Source organism: Hemibagrus wyckioides, linkage group LG02 (assembly GCF_019097595.1).
Source record: "Hemibagrus wyckioides isolate EC202008001 linkage group LG02, SWU_Hwy_1.0, whole genome shotgun sequence".
NCBI lineage: Eukaryota > Metazoa > Chordata > Actinopteri > Siluriformes > Bagridae > Hemibagrus > Hemibagrus wyckioides.
In genome coordinates, this window is record NC_080711.1 from 21,091,607 (window position 1) to 21,114,032 (window position 22,426).

The 22,426-nt window shown below is 36.7% G+C and overlaps 1 pseudogene and 3 gene segments (V, D, J or C); all 4 read left to right on the forward strand.

The window, feature by feature from the left end:
- Positions 1-4,260: 4,260 nt before the first annotated feature.
- LOC131367807 (Ig heavy chain V region 914-like) lies at positions 4,261-4,703 on the forward strand (the record flags this gene model as incomplete). The annotated part of the segment is given in 2 exon segments: positions 4,261-4,306; positions 4,396-4,703. Coding segments are annotated over 2 exon segments (354 nt in total), but the record flags the coding sequence as incomplete, so codon positions are not given.
- Positions 4,704-5,384: 681 nt separating this feature from the next.
- On the forward strand, positions 5,385-9,911 carry LOC131364262 (Ig heavy chain V region 36-65-like). The segment is given in 5 exon segments: positions 5,385-5,427; positions 6,761-7,090; positions 7,822-7,982; positions 9,340-9,430; positions 9,826-9,911. Coding segments are annotated over 5 exon segments (711 nt in total).
- Positions 9,912-12,956: 3,045 nt separating this feature from the next.
- On the forward strand, positions 12,957-13,419 carry LOC131364271 (Ig heavy chain V region 5A-like; annotated as a pseudogene).
- A 6,542-nt stretch (positions 13,420-19,961) lies between these two features.
- On the forward strand, positions 19,962-20,413 carry LOC131364278 (immunoglobulin heavy variable 4-39-like). The segment is given in 2 exon segments: positions 19,962-20,004; positions 20,088-20,413. Coding segments are annotated over 2 exon segments (369 nt in total).
- Positions 20,414-22,426: the final 2,013 nt, after the last annotated feature.

Below are 22,426 nucleotides of genomic sequence, written 5' to 3' on the forward strand. Positions count from 1 at the left end.
CTTCTTCTGATATCTTTTGTTCCTTGTGAGTAAACATGTCTCTAACATCATACTCAGCTTTTTATATGATAAATATTTCAGTCTGTGTTGAGTCCACTCTCCTCTTTTCAGATGTGTGTTGCATCAGTCTGACCTCGTCTCCTGATGAGGTTAAACCTCCCGGAGCCTCCGTGAAGTTGTCCTGTCAGATTTCTGGCTATGCCCTCACTGACTATGGAACAGTCTGGATCAAGCAAGCTCCAGGAAAAGGCTTAGAGTGGATCGGGATCATATGGGGTGGTGGAAGCATAGACTATGGAACTTCCTTTAAAACTCGTTTCAGCATCTCCAGAGACACAAGCAACAATGTGCTTTACTTAGATATCAGCAGCCTGGTGTCAGAGGACACGGCTGTTTACTACTGTGCAAAGACAGACACAGCTGTACAGCTCAGTGCTAGAGGTGTACAAAAACATCATCATCAATAAAAATGCAAGGATGATCAAATTAACAAGTAATACATTATAATGGGGAAAAACCCTCTCTTTCACCAAAACTCAGTCAAACAGATGTAAAGCTCCTAAAGTACAACACTGCAATATATTATACACACCTAACATTTTTTCTGTGTTTTATTTTGTGCTTAATATAAAGATGTATGTAAATAATATTTGGTGTCTCATGAATTATTACATTGGGAAGATTAACTAAACTAAGCAACACGTCATGTCAGTTTTCATCCACTCCAAAACCTAATAAATAAAAATATACAAATACATTTTTATAAAATTAAAAGAGTCACACACCACTTGACACATTTCCCTCAGTAATTACACTGATTAGTGCATCTTTATCTTGAGTCTCAGGATTTATTGCCTCTATACTGGTCATGGACACGCCCTATTCAAATAGATTCAGGTATAAACAGCATGTTCGTGGATGGTCTGGTCATCAGTGTGCTCTTTGATAACACTTATACATTTTAAAATTGTGTGTATGCGAACTGTGAGAATGATTTAGCTGGACACAACATCACTGACCTCTAACATCAACACCTGTTAGTGCCCTCTGACCAACGGACCACATCAACATCTGCAGCTCCGATAAGCGACTCCATCTTTAGTTTAACTTTTTATTATATACATTACTCATTAAGACTTTAATCTTTATTATAGGTTTAAGATTTTTCTATACTTTACTATTTATTAGACATTTAAGATTTTGTTGTATTTTAATAGACTTTACTGTTCATTATACTTTTTTATTAATAACCTTTTATCATAGCTTTACATATTTTATTGTAGTTCTATGTATTATATTTATTATATTGCATTTCTAATTAAATCCTAATAAAAATTTATTAGCTCATATTTGAGGTTTCATTGTGATCATTCCCAGTTTTTCTGAATGTTTCTGATGAATGTTGGGGTTGAAATGTAACTCTAGAAACAATCTGAGACTTTTTCCTCCTAGAAAAGAAAGACTTGTTTTCTACTGACTGTGGAATTAACACTTTATTTAGATTAAAACAAAAATCTATTAAAGAAACATTGAGTTCATAGTCAAAATGATGAAAATTAAATCACTCTCATATAGAGCCTCCTGTCCCCTATGGCAATACGGTGTTTAACTCCATCTCTGTGTTATATACTAGAACCTAATATTTAACAGTGGATTTGTACATGACGCCATCTTCAAACACAAATACTGATCTTTTTGTACTGAAGTGAAATGATGTTAAATGAATGTGAAGTAAACAGTAGTGGCAGAAACACTGCTTAGATTCATGATACTGCGTTATTTACATGAGTCTCTGATTTACAGAATTATATTCCTTACTAAATCCATTCATGAATCTGACTCTGAATTTGGCAAGAGCACAACACACAACAGAAAGGCAGCCTAAGACATTAGGCTGCTTTCTAGTTAAGGTATAGAAAAATCATTTGTTTATAGAAAAACAGTGCCTGCAGAAGATGCCTTAAAAAAATCTGAGCAAATTGGATCATTTATATTAAGCATTCCCATGTGGAATGAAAAAGTATTCAACAAAATTCATTCATTAACAGTTATTCATTCATTAATAATCAGATTTTCATGAAGATTCTGTGTACCATGAAAACGAGTTCACTTTAAACAACACATTTTCTCTCAGCAATGTATGACTCTGGATGCTAGTTTAATTTTAGACTCAATATGATCATAACTCAGTGGTTTTCATATCAGAGGACAGATGAGGTGGACAGTTAGGATACATGGAGAGATGGGATTGAATGGATAGATGGAGGACAATGTTCTTTATATTTTTTTATGTTTGTTAGATTGTGTGCAATCTTGCATCCTGTGTACCAGATAAGTAGTGTATCTATTGTGTTATCAATTTTCCATCCTTTTTTTTATTACAGAAGTAAGGATTACAGATCATTACTTTCTACCCTGCTATAATACAGTGTTGGAGGCATAAAAATGATCTACTTTAGGTATTTGTGCTGCACAGAAAGTTAGCACCAGGAATGTAAATATTTTAATTGGTTCATTAACTAAGGATGGTTGTTTTTGCATGAGAGACAATTATTAAAGTAATGATCAACATTTTCATATAATTCCATATTAATGTTGCTGCTGTCTCTCTGCAACTGATATTACACAATAGTGATCCAACACACACAGTTCATAAAAGCTTTCTGCTTGTTCTATTCTAAACCCCTGCGGTTTGGTGGATGTGTGTCTGACAGACGTCCTGTACAACAAGTCATTTATTTTACATTTTCTGGTACAGCAGTTAGTTTAAAATAAAAGTTAGTTTAACAAAGGAAATTAAGTCTCACATTATTTACATTTTATTCACACACAAAACATTAATGGTGAACATTTTTGACTTTATAAAATTATTCTCTCAAGTCTTAGGGATCGGGCCCTATTAAACAATAAAGAAAGTAAGACGTCTTTTTTATACAGCCTGGACATGTTACACATGCCCTTTTAAACTGTGATTTATATGCTTTATTTATATGTTTCTTATATTGCTGTAGTTTTTGTTCTTAGCATTGCGCTAGTAACTTCTGGTCAGTTATCACATTACCCTGTGTATACTGACTATATGTAAGATATACAGTGTGCAGTCTACAACCTGTCTTTATATTACTGTCTCTATTGCTGCTGAATATTTAGATCTATCTATCTATCTATCTATCTATCTATCTATCTATCTATCTATCTATCTATCTATCTATCTATCTATCTATCTATCTATCTATCTATCTAATTACACCTAGGGTCATTTTAGAGTCACCTGTTTGATTCCTGATTCAATTTCTTGAAGAAGATCATTTTAAACTTTTGAATAAGAAAGAAGAAGAAGTATAGAGAATAGTTTCACTGTTGAGTTGTTGATAGATATTAGATTTTACATTTTCACAAGATCTGCAGGTGGCGCTAGAGCTTAACAAATATACTGTTACATTGTAGGTTTTTTTAAAGTGGTCATAAGTACAATGCATTCTCATATCCTCAGTCAGGGCTAGATACTACACAATTTCTATGTTTTTCTGTCAGACAATGAAAACTGAGACTGTCTCTTATAGTCTAATTCCCAAAGAGGGAAATAATAACATTCACAGAAAAATTGCTAACTTCTAATCAGTGATTATTAAATACATACATTTCACAAAAGTTCCACAACATTAACTATTAACTATAAACAAACAAAATGTTCACTGTATTCTTCTTTAATTAATAAATAAATTGTAATCGTTCACAGACTGCTGCTGTATAAGAGAAATTGTGATTATAATAATTAATGGTATTGAATATTGGAAAATAATTATCTTCCGGTTTGTAGCAGTAACTCCCTGACACAGTTCAGCCAAAGTATGCAGAACTACACAATATTTTTTTTTTTTTTTCTACTTCACAATAATTAATTATTGGCATCTACATCCACCACCTCTACAATTCCTGACATCACACTGCCTGGTCCTTGATTATTGTCCTATAATAACACACCCCCAAATGTTTTACTCCTTACTGAATATGCTGATAAGGAAAGTGCATTCTATTCACATAAATTCACCTGAGAAAGTCTCTTAATGATCCAAATTTTATAGATTTATAATCACAGATTAGAGACGTTCATGAGATGAGAGGAGAATTTCAGGTGTAAAGGAATCCATCCAATTTTGTCCCTAAGATAAGGAGTGTCTCTATGCAAATGTCCTTCCCTGTTATATATTTAAGCAACAAAGACCAAGAGCTTTTACTTCTTCTGCTTCAACACACACCATGATCTCTACATCCCTACTGCTGCTGCTGCTGGCAGCCGTACACTGTAAGTGTTTTTACATTTGACATGTAATACAGTTTTGGTTCCTTAAAGCTTTTCACTTTTACATCATTAAAATAACTTTTCTTTAACAGGTGTTCACTGTGTTGAGCTGATCCAGACCGGATCCACAGTATTAACTCCTGGTCAGTCACTGACTCTGACCTGTAAAGTGTCTGGATATTCATTAACTGATAGCAGCTACTGTACAAACTGGATACGACAACCTGCAGGAAAAACTCTGGAGTGGGTCGGACGTATGTGTGGTAGCGGTAACACTTACTACAGTGAGAAACTGAAAAGCAGGTTTCAGGTTTCCAGAGACACGTCCAGCAGCACAGTGACATTAACAGGACAGAACATGCAGACTGAAGACACAGCTGTGTATTACTGCGCTCGTCTCCACAGTGAGACAGATAAACAACATCCCTGTACAAAAACTCCTCATCCAGTGTTCATTATAACAGAATGTCCAAAAGACACAACACTGATCTATAGAAGTCAAAATAACACTAAATATACCACAAATGAGAACAAAGTGTTTCAATCTAGTTATTTTTGAAAGTCAGTAGTGTTGATTTAAAACCATAATATTTTATCTGTAATATTGCTCCACATCATAAACGCTATTATAGTCATATCACTATCCAGAACTTTATCTAGTGTAGTGTCTTTGGCTAACAATAATCACCTTGACAAATTAGAATGTGTGATCATGTGTAATGCTCTCACACTTTCTCACATATTGTTTAAATTAAAAATGTGAGAAGTGTGAGGGCATTTTTTCATAACTTCAGAGAGGTAGATTTTTTTCTATTACCATAATCCCAGTATCATCAATCATAGAAAATAGTTGTCAAAGTTGTCAAATCCGTGATGTCTGTTTCTACATATGATCCACTTATCCTCCATCAGATGAATCTCCTCTTCATGATTTAAATACATTTCAGATACATTCTCCTCCCATCATCAGCAGATAAGCAAATCCAAGCATCAGAGCTGGATCTCACTCTATTTATATGATGTGATGGTGTCTGTTAAACTTTGGAGAACAGAGAAGACTCCAGTACAAACAACACACACCATGTTCTCTACATCTCTACTGCTCCTGCTGGCAGCTACTTCTTGTGAGTGCTTTATCAAATTCATTCATTTACTAGATGAAGAATAAGGGTGCAGCAGATATTGTGTGAGATATCACCATGTGTTTTCCTCCACAGATGTACATGGTGAGGAACTGACTCAGCCTGCTTCCATGACAGTCCAGCCAGGCCAGAGTCTCTCCATCCACTGCAAGGTTTCATATTCAGTTACGAGCTATTATACAGCTTGGATCCGACAACCTGCAGGAAAAGCTCTGGAGTGGATTGGATACATCAGTAGTGGTGGGAGTACAGCTTACAGTGACAAACTGAAAAATAAGTTCAGCATCTCCAGAGACACTTCTACTAACACAATAACAATTGGAGGACAGAACATGCAGACTGAAGACACAGCTGTGTATTACTGCGCTCGACGACACACAGTGAGACAGAATAGTGGATTCCTCTTACGAAAACCTTATGAGACATGTTACACACATCCTCTCAATGCAACTAATAAATCATCTCAGTCACACTTTCACTTTCTTCTATTGTAATAAAGTTGTAATAGTTTGCAGTGTTTTAAAACACAGTCACACAAAGTTATTTTTAAATAAAAAATAAAACATTAATGAAAGAGTTTATTATCAGTTTATTCTGAACTATTATTAATCCCTTCATTTTACAGGATTTTTAACCAACAGTTGAATCAGTGTTTACTGAGTGGATTCAGGAATAATACAGCATGTTTCCAGCAGTGTGTTGTGTTTAACACACAGTCTGTTCTCACAGTGTGAGGTGCAATAATTGAAACAACTGAAGGAGGCAGCAGAGTTTAACAAATAAAGTGAAAAAAGTGAATCCACAAACTGTATTCTGTATGAGACTCATTCACTATCATTCATTATCAGACAAACATCTGATTATTTTTCACAAATTAGGATTATTGAAATGAAAGCAAAATGATAATTAAATGGTGATAAAATTTTCTTTCCTTTGCAAGTGGGCTCAAAATATATTCTGGTTACATTTGTTAAATCATTTACTTGTTCTTTTGTTTACACAATTTGCTGAAAAATCTTTAAAGAAATTATGAAGACTGCCATAATAACTAGGAAAAACTACATAACCCATTCTGCATGCAAATTTCCCAGTTCCCAGGCAGATATAAATACACTGCATGTACATGGCAGCCTCTGTGTTTAGTTGCGTACAGCAGAGGAATCATGAGCTGGTCTTTTCTTCTTCTTTTGATATCCTTTGTTCCTTGTGAGTAAACATGTCTCTCACATCGTACTCAGATAAATATAGATATTAAATATAAATATAGATATGATAAATATTTCAGTCTGTGTTGAGTCCACTCTCCTCTTTTCAGATGTGTGTTGCATCAGTCTGACCTCGTCTCCTGATGAGGTTAAACCTCCTGGAGCCTCCATGAAGTTGTCCTGTCAGATTTCTGGCTATGCCCTCACTGACTATGGAACAGTCTGGATCAAGCAAGCTCCAGGAAAAGCCTTCGAGTGGATCGGGATCATATGGGGTGATGGAAGCATAAACTATGGAGCTTCCTTTAAAACTCGTTTCAGCATCTCCAGAGACACAAGCAACAATGTGCTTTACTTAGATATCAGCAGCCTGGTGTCAGAGGACACGGCTGTTTACTACTGTGCAAAGACAGACACAGCTGTACAGCTCAGTGCAAGGGGTGTACAAAAACATCATCAATAAAAATGCAAGGATGATCAAATTAACAAGTAATACATTATAATGGGGAAAAACCCTCTCTTTCACCAAAACTCAGTCAAACAGATGTAAAGCCTCTAGAAGTCAACACTGCAATATATTATACACACCTAACATTTTTACTGTGTTTTATTTTGTGCTTAATATAAAGATGTTATGTATCTATATAAAGATGTTATGTATCTATATAAAGATGTTATGTATGTAAATAATATTTGGTGTCTCATGAATTATTACATTGGCAAGATTAACTAAACTAAGCAACACGTCATGTCAGTTTTCATCCACTCCAAAACCTAATAAATAAAAATATATAAACACATTTTTACAAAATTAAAAGAGTCACACACCACTTGACACATTTCCCTCAGTAATTACACTGATTAGTGCATCTTTATCTTGAGTCTCAGGATTTATTGCCTCTATAGTGGTCATGGACACGCCCTATTCAAATAGATTCAGGTATAAACAGCATGTTCGTGGATGGTCTGGTCATCAGTGTGCTCTTTGATAACACTTATACATTTTAAAATTGTGTGTATGTGAACTGTGAGAATGATTTTAGGATACTGTATTTTATTTGCGCTAATATCATGTACGTTTCACATGATCCTCACTAGGAAATTTAAATATTTTCTCAATACTGTTTCTCTCAGCAATATAACATTTAATTCATAACTCCCTTCTTTTCAGATTCTTATGGACAGTCCCTGACCTCATCTGCTTCTGTGGTGAAGAAACCAGGAGAATCGGTCACTCTGTCCTGCACCGTGTCTGGACTCTCCCTTAGCTGGTTGCACTGGATCCAAAACCAGGACATGGACTGCAGTGGATCCACTGGCCCCTCGTCTAGCGTAAATGCTCCCTGGCCCATGCAGGTCGTCTAGCACGCAGACCACGCTGATGTAAACGGTTTCGAATGGTCTGATGTGACACTTGGTTGCCTCTCACCTCCCTTAAATGTGCCTGGAGTTGAGTGACATTCATCATCTGGTTTCGCAGGGCACTGTTCACAATGAAGCGGTCATCAGCGTGGGATGTGGCCAAAGGACGTCCACTTCTATGACTTTCTGTGACTCTTCCAGTCAACAGTTGGACATGTGCATTCAAAAGTGTAGAGAAGGTCAAATTAAGTTCACCTGTAAAGGTTATAGTGCATTTTAGGTGCATCCTGAAATTTCACCCGAAAGCTGAATATCCTTAAGTTTTTGTGAGTAGTGTATGTGTGATGGTGGTGGCACTAATCTCAAAGACAAAATGAAGCGCAGGATCCAATTGTGCAAGTTGTTGAAGTGGATATTGGTATCAGTTGTAGAAGCTCCACACACTCAGCTCAGTACAAAACACAAAAATGAGAAACAAAAAAAGAGAAAACATTTTTATTATAATATTTTTTGCACCTGTTGATGGCAGCAGCTCACTTCTACTAAAAACTCATCAACTTGATTTTACAGGAAACTTTTTCTGGAACAAGAAAAGACATGGGTTTTATCTAAAAAAAAAAAAAAACTAGGAGCAGAGGAATCCTCTAAATAACAACAGCAATAACACACACGATATATCAGTTTGAACGATTTATGTAGACATAAAGAGCCTTTGAATTGATAACCTATACAGACGGTGCCTTAAAAAAATCTGAGCAAATTGGATCATTTATATTAAGCATTCCCATGTGGAATGAACGGTTAATCATTCACTGATCTATTCATTAAATAAAATACTTTGTTTATTAATAATTAAATAATTAATTAATTAATAATTAAATTTTCTATTTCTATTAATATTAATATTCAAAGTGACGCAAAAGTTACAAGAACTCTCATCTCTTACTTGCATGTACACCAGTTATTAAACACAGCCACTAAGCTGAACTGGCAAACTGTAAAAGGTGACAGCGTTTTTTTCCTCGGCTCCTCCAAAACCAGCCTGTGGATGTCCAGATTACAGATCTGACTCTATTGGTTAAGAAGATGTCGATGCAAATCTTATTTGCTCTGCAAAAAAATCAATATTATTTGCTCTGCATAAAAATCAGCTTGTTGCTCAGCCGAAGCTCAAGTGAATTACAGAACCATCACCAAGTTTGATTATGGGGCTCAGAATCATTCAGCAGAGCATTTTTATACTCCTCTTAACACAAGGCATCTGAGACTTACTCATACATTTTCCACTCAGTGTAAGATTTAATGCATTAATAATTACTTTTGATAGTTTTATACGGCAGGTTTTTGCAGTGATGAGATCAGACTGGACCAGTCTCCTGCTGTGGTAAAGAGACCTGGAGAAACTGTGAAGATCTCTTGTAAGATAAGTGGATATTCTATATTACTGTGCCCGAGAAGCCACAGTGACTGCATCTGAGGAAGCAGCTGTACTAAAACCAGACACACATTTTCACACAGTGCTTATTTTGAACAAGTCACATGTACTGTTATCATTTATCTATTATGGTCTAAGGTTATTGAAAAGCTCAGTTAGATTTTGTTTACAATTGATTATATTACAATCCAGAAATAAATAAATGTGTATTATTCTTACCCACCATTCAGACTCTCTAAAGACCAAGTGATACCATTTCTGATCACCCATTATATCTGTACTTTTATACTGTAAGTTTGAATTTAACAATGTTCATATTCTGGTTCTCTAAATGACTCTAAATAATTTGCAGATAAATTTCTCCCTCTGCATCTGCAGGTTTTATGTGTTCAGGAGTCCACATGAGATCAAATGTCTCAGCTCTCATAAATAGAGAACCAAAACTACAGGAATTAGAGGTGTAAGGATATATATATACTGTAAATAAAAATATAATTTCTTAGTATCATGAGACAATAATCATGATTATATATTCACTCGTTCATATTTTAGGAACTGTGTTATTCGGGTCAGAGTGCTGGAGCCAGAGTCCATTTCAGGAACACTGAGTGTACAGCCTGGACATGTTACACATTCACACACTCATTCACACCTAGGGGCAATTTAGAGAAGACAAGTCACCTGTTTGATTACTGAATCAATTTCTTGAAGTAAATCATTTTAGTCTTTTGAATAATAAGAAGTATAGAAAACAGTTTCACTGTTGAGTTGTTGATGGATATTAGATTTCAGCTTTGTCTTCTGCTCACTAGAGATTACAATTCTTCTTTTTTAAAACACCTGATCTAGAATCTTCTCAGCTATTTCTCTCTGGATTCATCAGTTAAAGCCTCTAGAGGGCAGACTATACCAGAATGAACATCATGTTCTATTGAACGGTTTGATTATAATGTTAAATGTAGTTCATACTGTTCAGAAAACACTGCAGTATTTCACCACGTCAGAGTCAAATTTGACATGAGAATAATTTGTGTTAATGTAATTCTCTAGAGTGCAGCTTACACATGACTGATAACGACATAAAGGATTGTTTATCTAATTATTATTATTTTCATGTATTATGGCAGAGATTTTCAACCTGACCATCACAGAAACCAATAATTACATCACAACACATATCATTAGTAATAATATCAAACAAATGAACCAATTTCCTTTATTAAATCCATTATTAAACATTAAACTGATATTGAGGCAAAACAGGGTGTGAGTGTGATTAACAGCTGCAATCAACACAGCCTCTCTGGAATGTTTATGCAAATCTGCATCTCCTCTTGTAATATTAGCAGCGTGCTGATCTAGAGAGGAAACACTTCTCATTAGTCTTCCTTCAACACAAACATGTTAGCTTCAGCTCCACTGCTGCTGCTGGCTCTCGCCCCCTGTGAGTGTTTGGATTGAAGCTTTATTATTTCATCTGATCCTTTCAGTTCGACATGTCAACCTTTTCTTTTTCTCTTTTCACAGATGTGTTCTGTGCTACTGAGCTCATCCAGCCAGACTCACTGCTTATAAAGCCAGGAGAGACTTTAACCATCACCTGTAAAGTGTCTGGAGCTTCTATCACTGATAGCAGCAGCCACTATGGAACAGCTTGGATTCGACAACCTGCAGGAAAAGCTTTAGAATGGATCAATTTAATTTATTATGATGGTGATATTCGTCAAAAAGATTCACTTAAAGAAGTTTGTCATCTCTCGAGACACTTCCAGTAACACTGTGACCTTACAGGGACAGAACATGCAGACTGAAGACACAGCTGTGTATTACTGCGCTCGTAATCCACACAGTGACACGACAAGCTGCAGTGCTGCACAAAAACCTCATCACTATTCATTTCTTTAATTAAATAAACAACATTTACCTAGTAACTAATTCCCACATTACAAACACTTACAGTCTAAACACTTAGCTAATAATTTAACAAAAACTAATACAAAAGTTTACTCAGTTCATTGTTATATGTTGCTGTTTGAAATGAAAAGCGTCTGAATGTCCAGTTAACATTCCACCTGTTTCACGTTTGAAAGCAGTTTTTACTTCATATAACTAAGTTCAAATGATACTCACAATAATTCCTCCAATAATGTTGAGTTAATAAACACACATGCTACTGTATCCCATCACCCTGTCCTTGATTATTTTCATATAGTAACATCATGCCTCCATGTGTTTTATTCCTTACCTATTGTCACTGAGGTCTTCTGCTTCGGCTGTATTTTTAGATAAAGGTGAAATTATTCTCAATACAGGACTGTTACTGATTTCTGATGCATAGAGAGGACAGTCTTTGTGAACGAAACCATCTTTAACTGCTCATTATTACACACTCAGCTTCAGTTACAGTGATACACAGTGATGGATTAAAAAGACATGAGATCTAATGAGTAAAGAGCAGTGATGAACCTGACAGCATGAAACACACCCAGAGTCTTACAGGAAGCTTTTTCTCATCTCAGCTGTTCCTCTGTGAATGTTTTTATATCTCTAGTGGGTGTGTCATGCAAATGAAATCCTGTATTTGAACCATTTATGCTGAAACATTCAGCCCAACAACATACCAGCAGTTTGTGTTCATTTACAGCAGCAGGAATCATTTTAATTCTTTGAGATGGGACTAGGCAGTGTTTTGAGTTACTTTACTCTAGCAATGTTTATTCAATGTTAGTATAATTACATTATTTTTTTAAAAAAAATCTTTCTTTCATTCTTTTTTTAACGTTAATGTCTCCTATTCTTTTTCAGATTCCTGCAGTCAGACACTGATCCAGTGATCATCAAACCTGATCAGTCTCAAACTGACCTGCACAGCCTCTGGATTAGACATTAGTGGCTATTACATCTCTTGGCTCAGACAGGTGCCTGGAAAAGGACTGGAACTTGTTGCATATATCTCAAGTGGCAGTAGTGACATTACTCTAGCGCTGTTAAGGGACACTTCACCATCTCCAGAGACGACAGTAAGAAGCAGGTGTATCTGCAGATGAACAGCATGAGGACAGAAGACACTGCAGTTTATTACTGCACTTGATACACAGTGATACTTTACCCTTAGACATCAGTACAAAAACACATCCTTGCTACAGTCACATGACAAACCCACATTTTCATCGAGAATTCATCAAGGTCAAAGAACCAAACTATTTACAGTGTCTCTGACTGACACACACACCCCAGTGTGACTTTAGAACTATGGAAACATTTTAAAATCATATGTTGAAAGTCATTTACCTACTATACACTAAACATTTAACTTAAATATTCATTCTTAAACAAATGCAAACTAATTTAAAAACAGAAGACCATTTCCACTGTGATTATTAAAACCTGTACAACACCATCATATGTAAATGAATATACAAAATGTTCCCCTTACAGCTACATATAGAGAAATATCAGCCACGGTCACTGTGGGCTCTGGAGAGTTTAGCACTGCTTTTAGATAAAAGATGTTCCTTCCAGTTCTGCTGCTGCTGGCAGCTTCATCCTGTGAGTTTCACTTCAGTAATGAACTCAGAGCTGCTAGTAAATTACTGCAGTTATAACCTACTGTACATACATTTTTACTGAAATTGTGACATCTCTTTTTTTCAGATGTGGAATGTGCAGTAGAGCTCACTCAGGACACCTCAGTGATGTTAAAGCCTGGAGATTCTTTAACCCTCAGCTGTAAAGTATCCGGTTACTCAGTTACTGATAACAGCTACACCACAGGTTGGATTCGACAACCTGCAGGGAAAACTCTGGAATGGATAAACCACATTTGGGGGGGTGGAAGCATTATTCAGAAAGAGTCTCTAAAAAGCAGGTTCAGTATTTCTAAAGATGCCTCCAGCAGCACGGTGACTGAGAGGACAGAACATGCAGACTGAAGACACAGCTGTGTATTACTGTGCACGAAGACCACACTGATGCATTTCCAAGACAAGTGTCATTACAAAAACACATGTAGTGTAATCATACACTGAGCTCATGTTTTCATAATCTATGTATTTGTACAAAAAACATAGAGACTGAAAAACATTCTCACCAGTTCACAATTAAACAGCATTTACTTATAAATTTAACTTAAGACCAAATTTAATTTTACACCAAAGAACATTTTAATAAGTATGTGAATTTATTAACTTCACATACAGTATTTTTGGAAGAGGTTTAATTTTCTTCTTCAGATGACATTAGAGTTGGACACAGTAAAGAACAACCTCCATCATAAAGACATGGTTATAAATGACTTAAATGACCACTGATTCATTTGATTAGCTGTTAGCCCTCAAAAGTGTCAGCTCACAAGTTAAGGACTCCTAAGCATTTATTTACTGAAGTCAGATGTAAAGCACTGTGCTTTGTTTGTGAAATACAGATTGCTGTTTTTATAAATTACATTTTGAATTGTGACAATGCAACTAAACATGCAGAGAAACAAGAGCTTGACTGATGCAGATCAGCGATAGTGCGGTCAGTTAAAGGGCGGCCATAATCTAGCCCTTGTTTGCCATCATCTAAACCCTGTTTGCTATAATTTTCTGGAAAGAAAAATCAAAATGCAGACTTAAATATAATATAGTTCAGCTATACAGTGAGCAGTGTGTGGTTGTGGATTGAACACCTCCATAGTGGTCATGGACACTCCCTATTCAAATAGAGTCGTGTATAAACAGCATGTTCTTGGCTGCTCTAGTTTCCAGTGAGCTCTGTGATAGATAACACTCCCATACACTTTAAATCTGGGTGAAGCAGAACTCAGAGAAGGATGATTTTAGGACAGTATTTTATTGATACTCATTTCATGTAAGTTTGTTTTTTCATGTGACGATTACTAGCATTAGAATCATTACAAGATAACATTACCTAGTTGTGCTCTTTTCTTCCAGATTCCTATGTACAGTCCCTGACGTCCTCAGCTTCTGTGGTAAAGAAACCTGGAGAGTCGGTCACTGTCATGTACTGTGTCTGGATTCTCAATGAGCAGCTACTACATGCACTGGATCCGTCAGAAACCAGGACAAGGACTGGAGTGGATCGGATACATTGACACTGGCTCTGGCACTACATTCGCTCAGTCACTGCAGGGCCAGTTCTCCATCACTAAAGACACCAGTAAAAACATGCTGTACCTAGAAGTGAAGAGTCTGAAAGCTGAAGACACGGCAGTTTATTACTGTGCACGAGACTCACACTGACAACAGACTCCAGAGCTGTACAAAAACTTACACAAGCACGTCCTCATGAGCTGTAAATATTCCCTCAGCAGGAAGCTGCACCCCAGAGACATTTATTATGAAGAATATCTTTTCACACTCAGATCTTCCTCTTTATTTCAATTTTTCTAGCAGTTATTAATTAATAATCCCCATGTTATACATCACATTATGATGTCTTTACTTATTTGACTCGAGGCAAATCAGCTCTAGGACAATGATTCTGATGACTAGTTGTGACTATATACTGTACTATTCATGCTTTTACTCCTCCTATAAGTGATACCAGCTGCAGGAACACTACAGGTCAATGGTTAATTCCTGAATTTAGAAACACAGAGTCTGTTCAGCAGCACAGAATCTGACGAGAGATCAAACGAAATGTAACATGCATTCTGCAGCATCTCTACTACAAACTCCTAAATATAAAAATCATCTGTAGGGGGCAGCAGCACACTTGTTTTCAAGTAGGATTCATGATACTATGAAATCTAACAGCTGAAGGATGTTTATGCAAATTTACCCTGCTATCGGTTTCTTGCTCACCAGAAGTGTGTCACACACGACTGAATCAAAGAATTTGATGGAGCTGAGGGTCACTCAGTACCACATCTTTGTAATAATGATAACCAAAAGTACCTGAAACTTCTTTGTCTTTCTCTGTTGAGCTATATGTCCCACTCCCGAGCTCCAAGTGTTCCAAGTTCCAGTGTGACCACTGGCTCTACCCCTGGTCTGAGTCTCATCGCTTGGTGGTGCTCACTGTGGATGCTGTGGATGGATCTGTGTGGACAGCCTGTGACCAGGAGACAGCCGTGGACAGAGCCACCTGGGGACTTTCACACAGTCACGGATCTGCCGTTACATCTGTCAGGTTGCGACAAATATACCTGCGGCAACTGGTGTAGAATTAATACAGCTCATTAACACTAAACTCTAAATATACATACAACTAGCAACAATTAAGCACATTATGTGACTTAGTCCAACATAAAAACATGTTGTCCACAGATATTAACCAAAACCTTAACTTAATCTGCTACATTTTAGCACTTTACTACAGAACCCATTTGCAACATACCTGCCTCGCTCATGTCCAAAGCTGTTCCGAGTGAGGGTGGGAATTAATTAAACAATTATGCAGGCTGAAACTCTCTTCCCAGTTGATCTAAGGAGGAGACGACATCACCGCCGAGGCAAGCGAGGAAGAGTGCTGGTAAGACTAAAATCTTACCCGAGATCGTCCTCATCGCTCTGCCCTCTAACACAGCTTCCAGGTGGATTGATACAGTGGGAGAAATTCATTCACCCCTCATCCCTAGGCTGTAGCTATCGTTGTCTTTAGCCTGTGCTGAGTGACTCGGATGCGCTTCCGCTGTGACTACAAAAGTGGTACAGCAACCGTGAGTCGTGAGTATGTGAGCTTTGAGCTGTTAGTTTCTGTCATTAATGATTCTTCTTGCTCTCATTTACCGGCCGCCTAAATATTCCTCCGATTTCATTCAGGAGTTTGTTGATTTTTGATCTAATGTAACTATAAATTATGATAAACTGATTATCTGTGGGGATTTTAATATTCTTGTATGCTGTCCGAATAATAGCTTTTCTGTTGATTTTAATAATTTATTGGACTCTTTCAACCTTACTGTAAGGGAAGCACTCGGTAGGCAGAGAGAAAATCAAAAGCCACTTCATTAAGACAACGCAGGCAGAAGGTAGAACGTAACTCAGGCAAAGACAAAACTAATGCAGCCAGGCAAAATGTGCCGTTTCGCAAAGGCAAGAAACTGACTTACGGCGCATACGTCTAACAGTCTTAATGCTCGCCGCTGACCACTGGCGGGTGAGGGCTTTAAATAGACGCCGGGAAGATTGGGTGCAGGTGGCACGCTTAATAGTCAGGTGACTGAGAGCGGGAAAGTGCTGCTGGGGCTGGCATGCCTGTTACACTAACTCAGTCTGTTAAAGTGCCAACATACGTAATGGGACACACCTTAGACCTAGTGACGTCGGTGTGGGGATGTGGGTGATTCCTGCTTTTCGGACCATTTCCCAGTTCTGTTCGATGTCATTTCTCACTTTGGCACAGTACCAGGATGCCGTAAAAACAGCAAAATCTGAGTATTTGTCGACAATGATCAACTGTAACTGTCACCGCCCACAAGTTCTTTTCAATTTAAAGAAGTTCTGTAATTCATCCTCAACTAACTCGTCCTGCCATGATTTCCAAAGATTCTCGTGAACATTTATGAAATATTTTGTTGACAAAATAGCATCAGTGAGAAAGGGCCTCATAGGACAGGTCCCTGAGAGCTCCAAGGCTCCTCTGTACTCAGCTGTTTTTGAACATTTCGATCTCGTTTCTCTCTCCACTCTCTCTGACACTGTTTCCTCCTTAAGGCCGACATCATCCCCTTTAGATGTTTTACTGTCCAGACTAATAAAAGAGGTTTATCGTTGCATGGATCCTTGCCTTCTAGGCTTTTTTAATGATTGTCTTAGGTTGGGTGATGTGCCTGATGCTTTTAAACATGCTATTGTCACTACACTCTTAAAAAAAACCCATCTTGATAACCTCTAAATAACCCCATCTACAGTAAATAACCTGGTTGGAATCCGGGGTTCAGGGCTTCATTGGTTCAGGTCTTACACTTCAAACAGGAGTTTTTCTGTGAGATGGGGTGACATATAATCTTTGAGCATCCCTCAACTCTATGGTGTACCTCAGGGATCGATACTTGGCCCGGTGTTGTTCTCTCTATATATGCTACCTCTTGGTAATATCATCAGGAAATACAATATTTCATTTCACTTCTATGCTGATGACATCCAATTATGTTCCTTTAAAACCAGATTCACTTAGTGCAGTCCAGTCCTTGCCCAGCTGTTTATCTGACATTAAATATTAGCTGGTTAGTAATTTTCTAAGTCTTAATGAGAATAAGTATGAATGAATGCATATTATTTGGTTCGCATGAGCAGTCCAATCTTAACCTTTCACAACCTGGGTGTCATATTTGACAACAATTTGCATTTTGTAAAGCAAGTAACCTCAGTTGTCAAAACAAGCTTCTTTCCGTTTATTATCAAAGGTGAAACCTTTTGTTTCGATGAAAGACATGGAAAAAGCCATTCACACTTTTATAAGCTCCAGATTGGATTACTGTAACGCTCTTTAATTAGGCATTACCTAGCCTTCATCGCCTACAACTGGTTCAGAATGCTGCAGCACGGCTTTTAACTGGTACCAATAAGCGTGCACACATCACCCCGGTCCTTTCTTCTCTCCACTGGCTCCCAGTACCTTACAGAATTCAATATAAAATCTTGAATCGTGGGGTGACTGCTTTCTCTGTGGCAGCTCCTAATCTTTGGAATTCCCTCCCTCCTGCTCTTACTTCTGAAAGGGATTTCTTGAACTTCAAATCTAAACTAAAGACATATTTATTCACCAAAGCCTTTGTTTTGTAGTAGAGGGTCTACTTAGTCTCCTGTTTCCTGCTTTTTAGTGCTTTCTTTTTATTTACTACTTTTGTTATCTGAAAATTTATTACTATAATTTGTAATTTGCACTTTGTTCAGCACATGGTAGTTGTTAGGTACTATATAATACATTTTGAATTGAATTGATTTGGAATGTACACCAGTTATTAAACACAGCCACTAAGCTCCTCAGCTCATGCAAAATCAGCCTGTGGATGTCCAAAATACAGACCTGAGTCTATTGGTTAAAAGGATGTCTATTTGTTCTGCATAAAAATCAGCTTCTTGCTCAGCTGAAGCTCTTAATCACCTAAGAAAATTACAGAACTATCACCAGGTTTTGGGGCTCAGTGTCATTCAGCAGTGCATTTTATACTCCTTTTAACACAAGGTATCTGAGACTTACTCATACACCCACTCAGTGTAAGATTTAATGCATTAATGACTATTTTTTATCATTCTATATGGCAGGTGCTGAGATGAGACTGGACCAGTCTTCTGCTGTGGTGAAGAGACCTGGAGAAACTGTGAAGATCTCTTGTATGATAAGTGGATATACAATGACAAGCCGCAATCTTTGCTGCAGCATTCAGACTGTGATACCATTTCTGATCACCCATTATATCTGTACTTTTATACTGTAAGTTTGGCTTTAACAGCTTCAACAATGTTCATATTTGGGTTCTCTAAATGACTCTAAATAAATTGCAGCTAAATTTCTCCGTCTGCATCTGCAGGTTTTATGTGTTCAGGAGTCCACAAGAGAACAAATGTCTGTGTTCTCATAAATAGAGAACCAAAACTACTGGAATTAGAGGTGTAAGGATATATATACTGTAAATAATAATCTAATTGCTTGATATGAGACAATCATGATAATGTATTCAGTCACTTGTTCAGCTTTAAAAGTTTTTTATTCAGGTCAGAGTGCTGGATCCAGAGTCCATTTCAGGAACACTGAGTGTACAGCCTGGACATGTTACACATTGATACCTAGGTCCAGTTTAGAGAAGACAAGTCACCTGTTTGATTCCTGATTCAAGATAATTTTAAACTTTTGAATAATAAAGAAGTATAGAGAATAGTTTCACTGAGTTGTTGATAGATATTAGATTTCAGCTTTGGCTTCTGCTTCTGCTTCAGCTTTGCCTTCTGATTACAATTCTTCTTCAGAATTTAAAAACACCTGATCTAGAATCTTCTCAGCTATTTCTCTTTGGATTCATCAATTAAAGCCTCTAGAGGGCAGACTATACCAGAATGAACATCATGTTCTATTGAACGGTTTGATTATAATGTTAAATGTAGTTCATGCTGTTCAGAAAACACTGCAGTATTTCACCATGGGAGAGTCAAATTTGACCTGAGAATCATTTCTGTGTTAATGTTATTCTATAGAGTGCAGCTTACACATGACTGATAATGACAAAGGATTGTTTTTCTAATTATTATTTTCATGTATTATGGCACAGATTCAGATTAATTTGAATGAACTGGAAATAGATCAGTTTTCATTCTGACCATCACAGGAACTGTTAATTACATCACAAAACATCCATATCATTAATAATACAAAGAAAAAACTGAATTATTTTCCACATTAAATTGATATTGTTTAAAACAGGGTGTGAGTGTGATTAACAGCTGCAGAGCTGCACTCAACACAGCCTCTCTGGAATGTTTATGCAAATCTGCATCTCCTCTTGTAATATTAGCAGCGTGCTGATCTAGAGAGGAAACATTTCTCATTAGTCTTCCTTCAACACAAACATGTTAGCTTCAGCTCCACTGCTGATGCTGGCTCTCGCCCCCTGTGAGTGTTTGGATTGAAGCTTTATTATTTCATCTGATCCTTTCAGTTGGACATGTCAACCTTTTCTTTTTCTCTTTTCACAGATGTGTTCTGTGCTACTGAGCTCATCCAGCCAGACTCACTGCTTATAAAGCCAGGAGAGACTTTAACCATCACCTGTAAAGTGTCTGGAGCTTCTATCACTGATAGCAGCAGCCACTATGGAACAGCTTGGATTCGACAACCTGCAGGAAAAGCTTTAGAATGGATCAACAACATTTTCTATGATGGAAATATTGAGAAGAAAGATTCACTTAAAGACAAGTTTGTTGTCTCTCGAGACACTTCCAGTAACACTGTGACCTTACGGGGACAGAACATGCAGACTGAAGACACAGCTGTGTATTACTGCACTCGTTACACACAGTGACACGACAAGCTGCAGTGCTGCACAAAAACCTCATCACTATTCATTTCTTTAATTAAATAACATTTTACCAAGTAACTAATCCTCACCTTACAAACACTTACAGTCTAAACTTTACAGTCTAAACTAAGTTTAGATGATAATTAAACAAAAAACAAATACAAGTTTACTCAATTCATAACACTATGTAACAATTTTTGTTCCTGGGTAGTGAATGACATTTTCCAATTACAGCTTCATGGAAAATAATAATAATAATAAAAAAAATAGCCATTAAGCCCCTTGAAGTTTGGGTTTGGGCTTTTAAGAGAACGAAAACCTCAAAATTAGCCCATTAGCCCAAGTTACAGAAATTAATAGAAAATTCTGGAATATTCTGTCCAGAACATTCCAAATAATTTAGAAAGTTCTTGAAAAATCTAAATTGCTCTAAAAACATGCCACAAAGTTCTAGAATATTCCAGAAAAAGGAAATTTCTTGTTTATTCCAAGAACTTCCTCAATGGATGATTCTAGAAAAATGGGTGGCTATCAGAAACATTCCATAGAGTTTTACCTCATTATAAAGGTAGTTATAGTACATTTAAAATTTCATTGCAATTCAAGAGGTTTTTTGGAAAGTATAATTTAGCTCTTCACATGTTTAGAGAAATATGAGAATTTGAGAATCCCATTGCCCAGGGTTCAAACCAAAACTTTCATGGCTAAGATAGGATTTTTCTCATTATGGGTTACAAAGAATGGGGAAATAACACTTATTTCCCAGGAACAAGAAATAAGTAAAAAATTTGTTACATAGTGTAATTATTATGAATATGTTGCTGTTAGAAATGAAAAGCGTTTGAATGTCCAGTTAACATTCCACCTGTTTCACATGTTTGGAAGCAGTTTATACTTCACATAACTGAGTTCAAATGATACTCACAATAATTCCTCCAATAATGTTGAGTCAATAAACAACACGACACAGAGAACCTGATCACTCTCATAAACTGACCTGCACAACCTCTGTAATTAATTTTGGTGCCTCTTGGATCAGACCAGGCTCCTGGAAAAGGGCTGGAATGGATTGCAACTATAACATGACAGTGGTAGCAAATATTACTCCAGTGCAGTTCAGGGCCGGGTCACCATCTCCAGAGACAACAGTAAAGAGCAGGTGTATCTGCAGATGACCAGCATGAGGACAGAAGACACTGCTACACACCACAATGATACTTCCATTAGACATCAATTCAAAAACACATATTTACTACAATCACATGACAAACCCACTTTTTCAGAAGCAGTGGATACATGGAGGTGAAAGAAAGAAAATATTTCAGTTCTCTTTGACTTACATGTTACCACTTGTTACAATTTATTCACAAATGTTGTGAACATTGTCTGGGTATCTCAGTCACACTTTCATTTTCTTCCATTGGAATGAAGGCATAGTAGTTTGCAGCATTTTAAAACACAGTCACACAGTCATTTTTAAATAAAAAAGAAAACATTATTAAAAGATTTTATAGTTTATTCTGAACTATAATTAATCCCCAATATTTCAAATCAGTGTTTACTGAGTGGATTCAGGAATAATACAGCATGTTTCCAGCAGTGTGTTGTGTTTAACACACAGTCTGTTCTCACAGTGTGAGGTGCAATAATTGAAACAACTGAAGGAGGCAGCAGAGTTTAACAAATAAAGTGGAAATAGTGAATCCACAAACTGCATTCTGTATGAGACTCATTCACTATCACTCATTATCAGACAAGTATTGATTTATCTTTCATAATTTAGGATAATTTGTGCTACATATTACCATATTTACACTAGATATGAAGTATTTTATAAAAACAGAATAAAAAAATACATTCTATCCTCCTCTGTTCATTATCATGATGTGAAACCTCTGCTAGATTTGAGTTTTACAGATTAATTGATTATGTGAATGCTTTAATTTCTTTTGCAGGTGTTAAATGTTGACATTTCATATTATGGGTTTATTTGAAACATTGAAGGCCAAAACATAT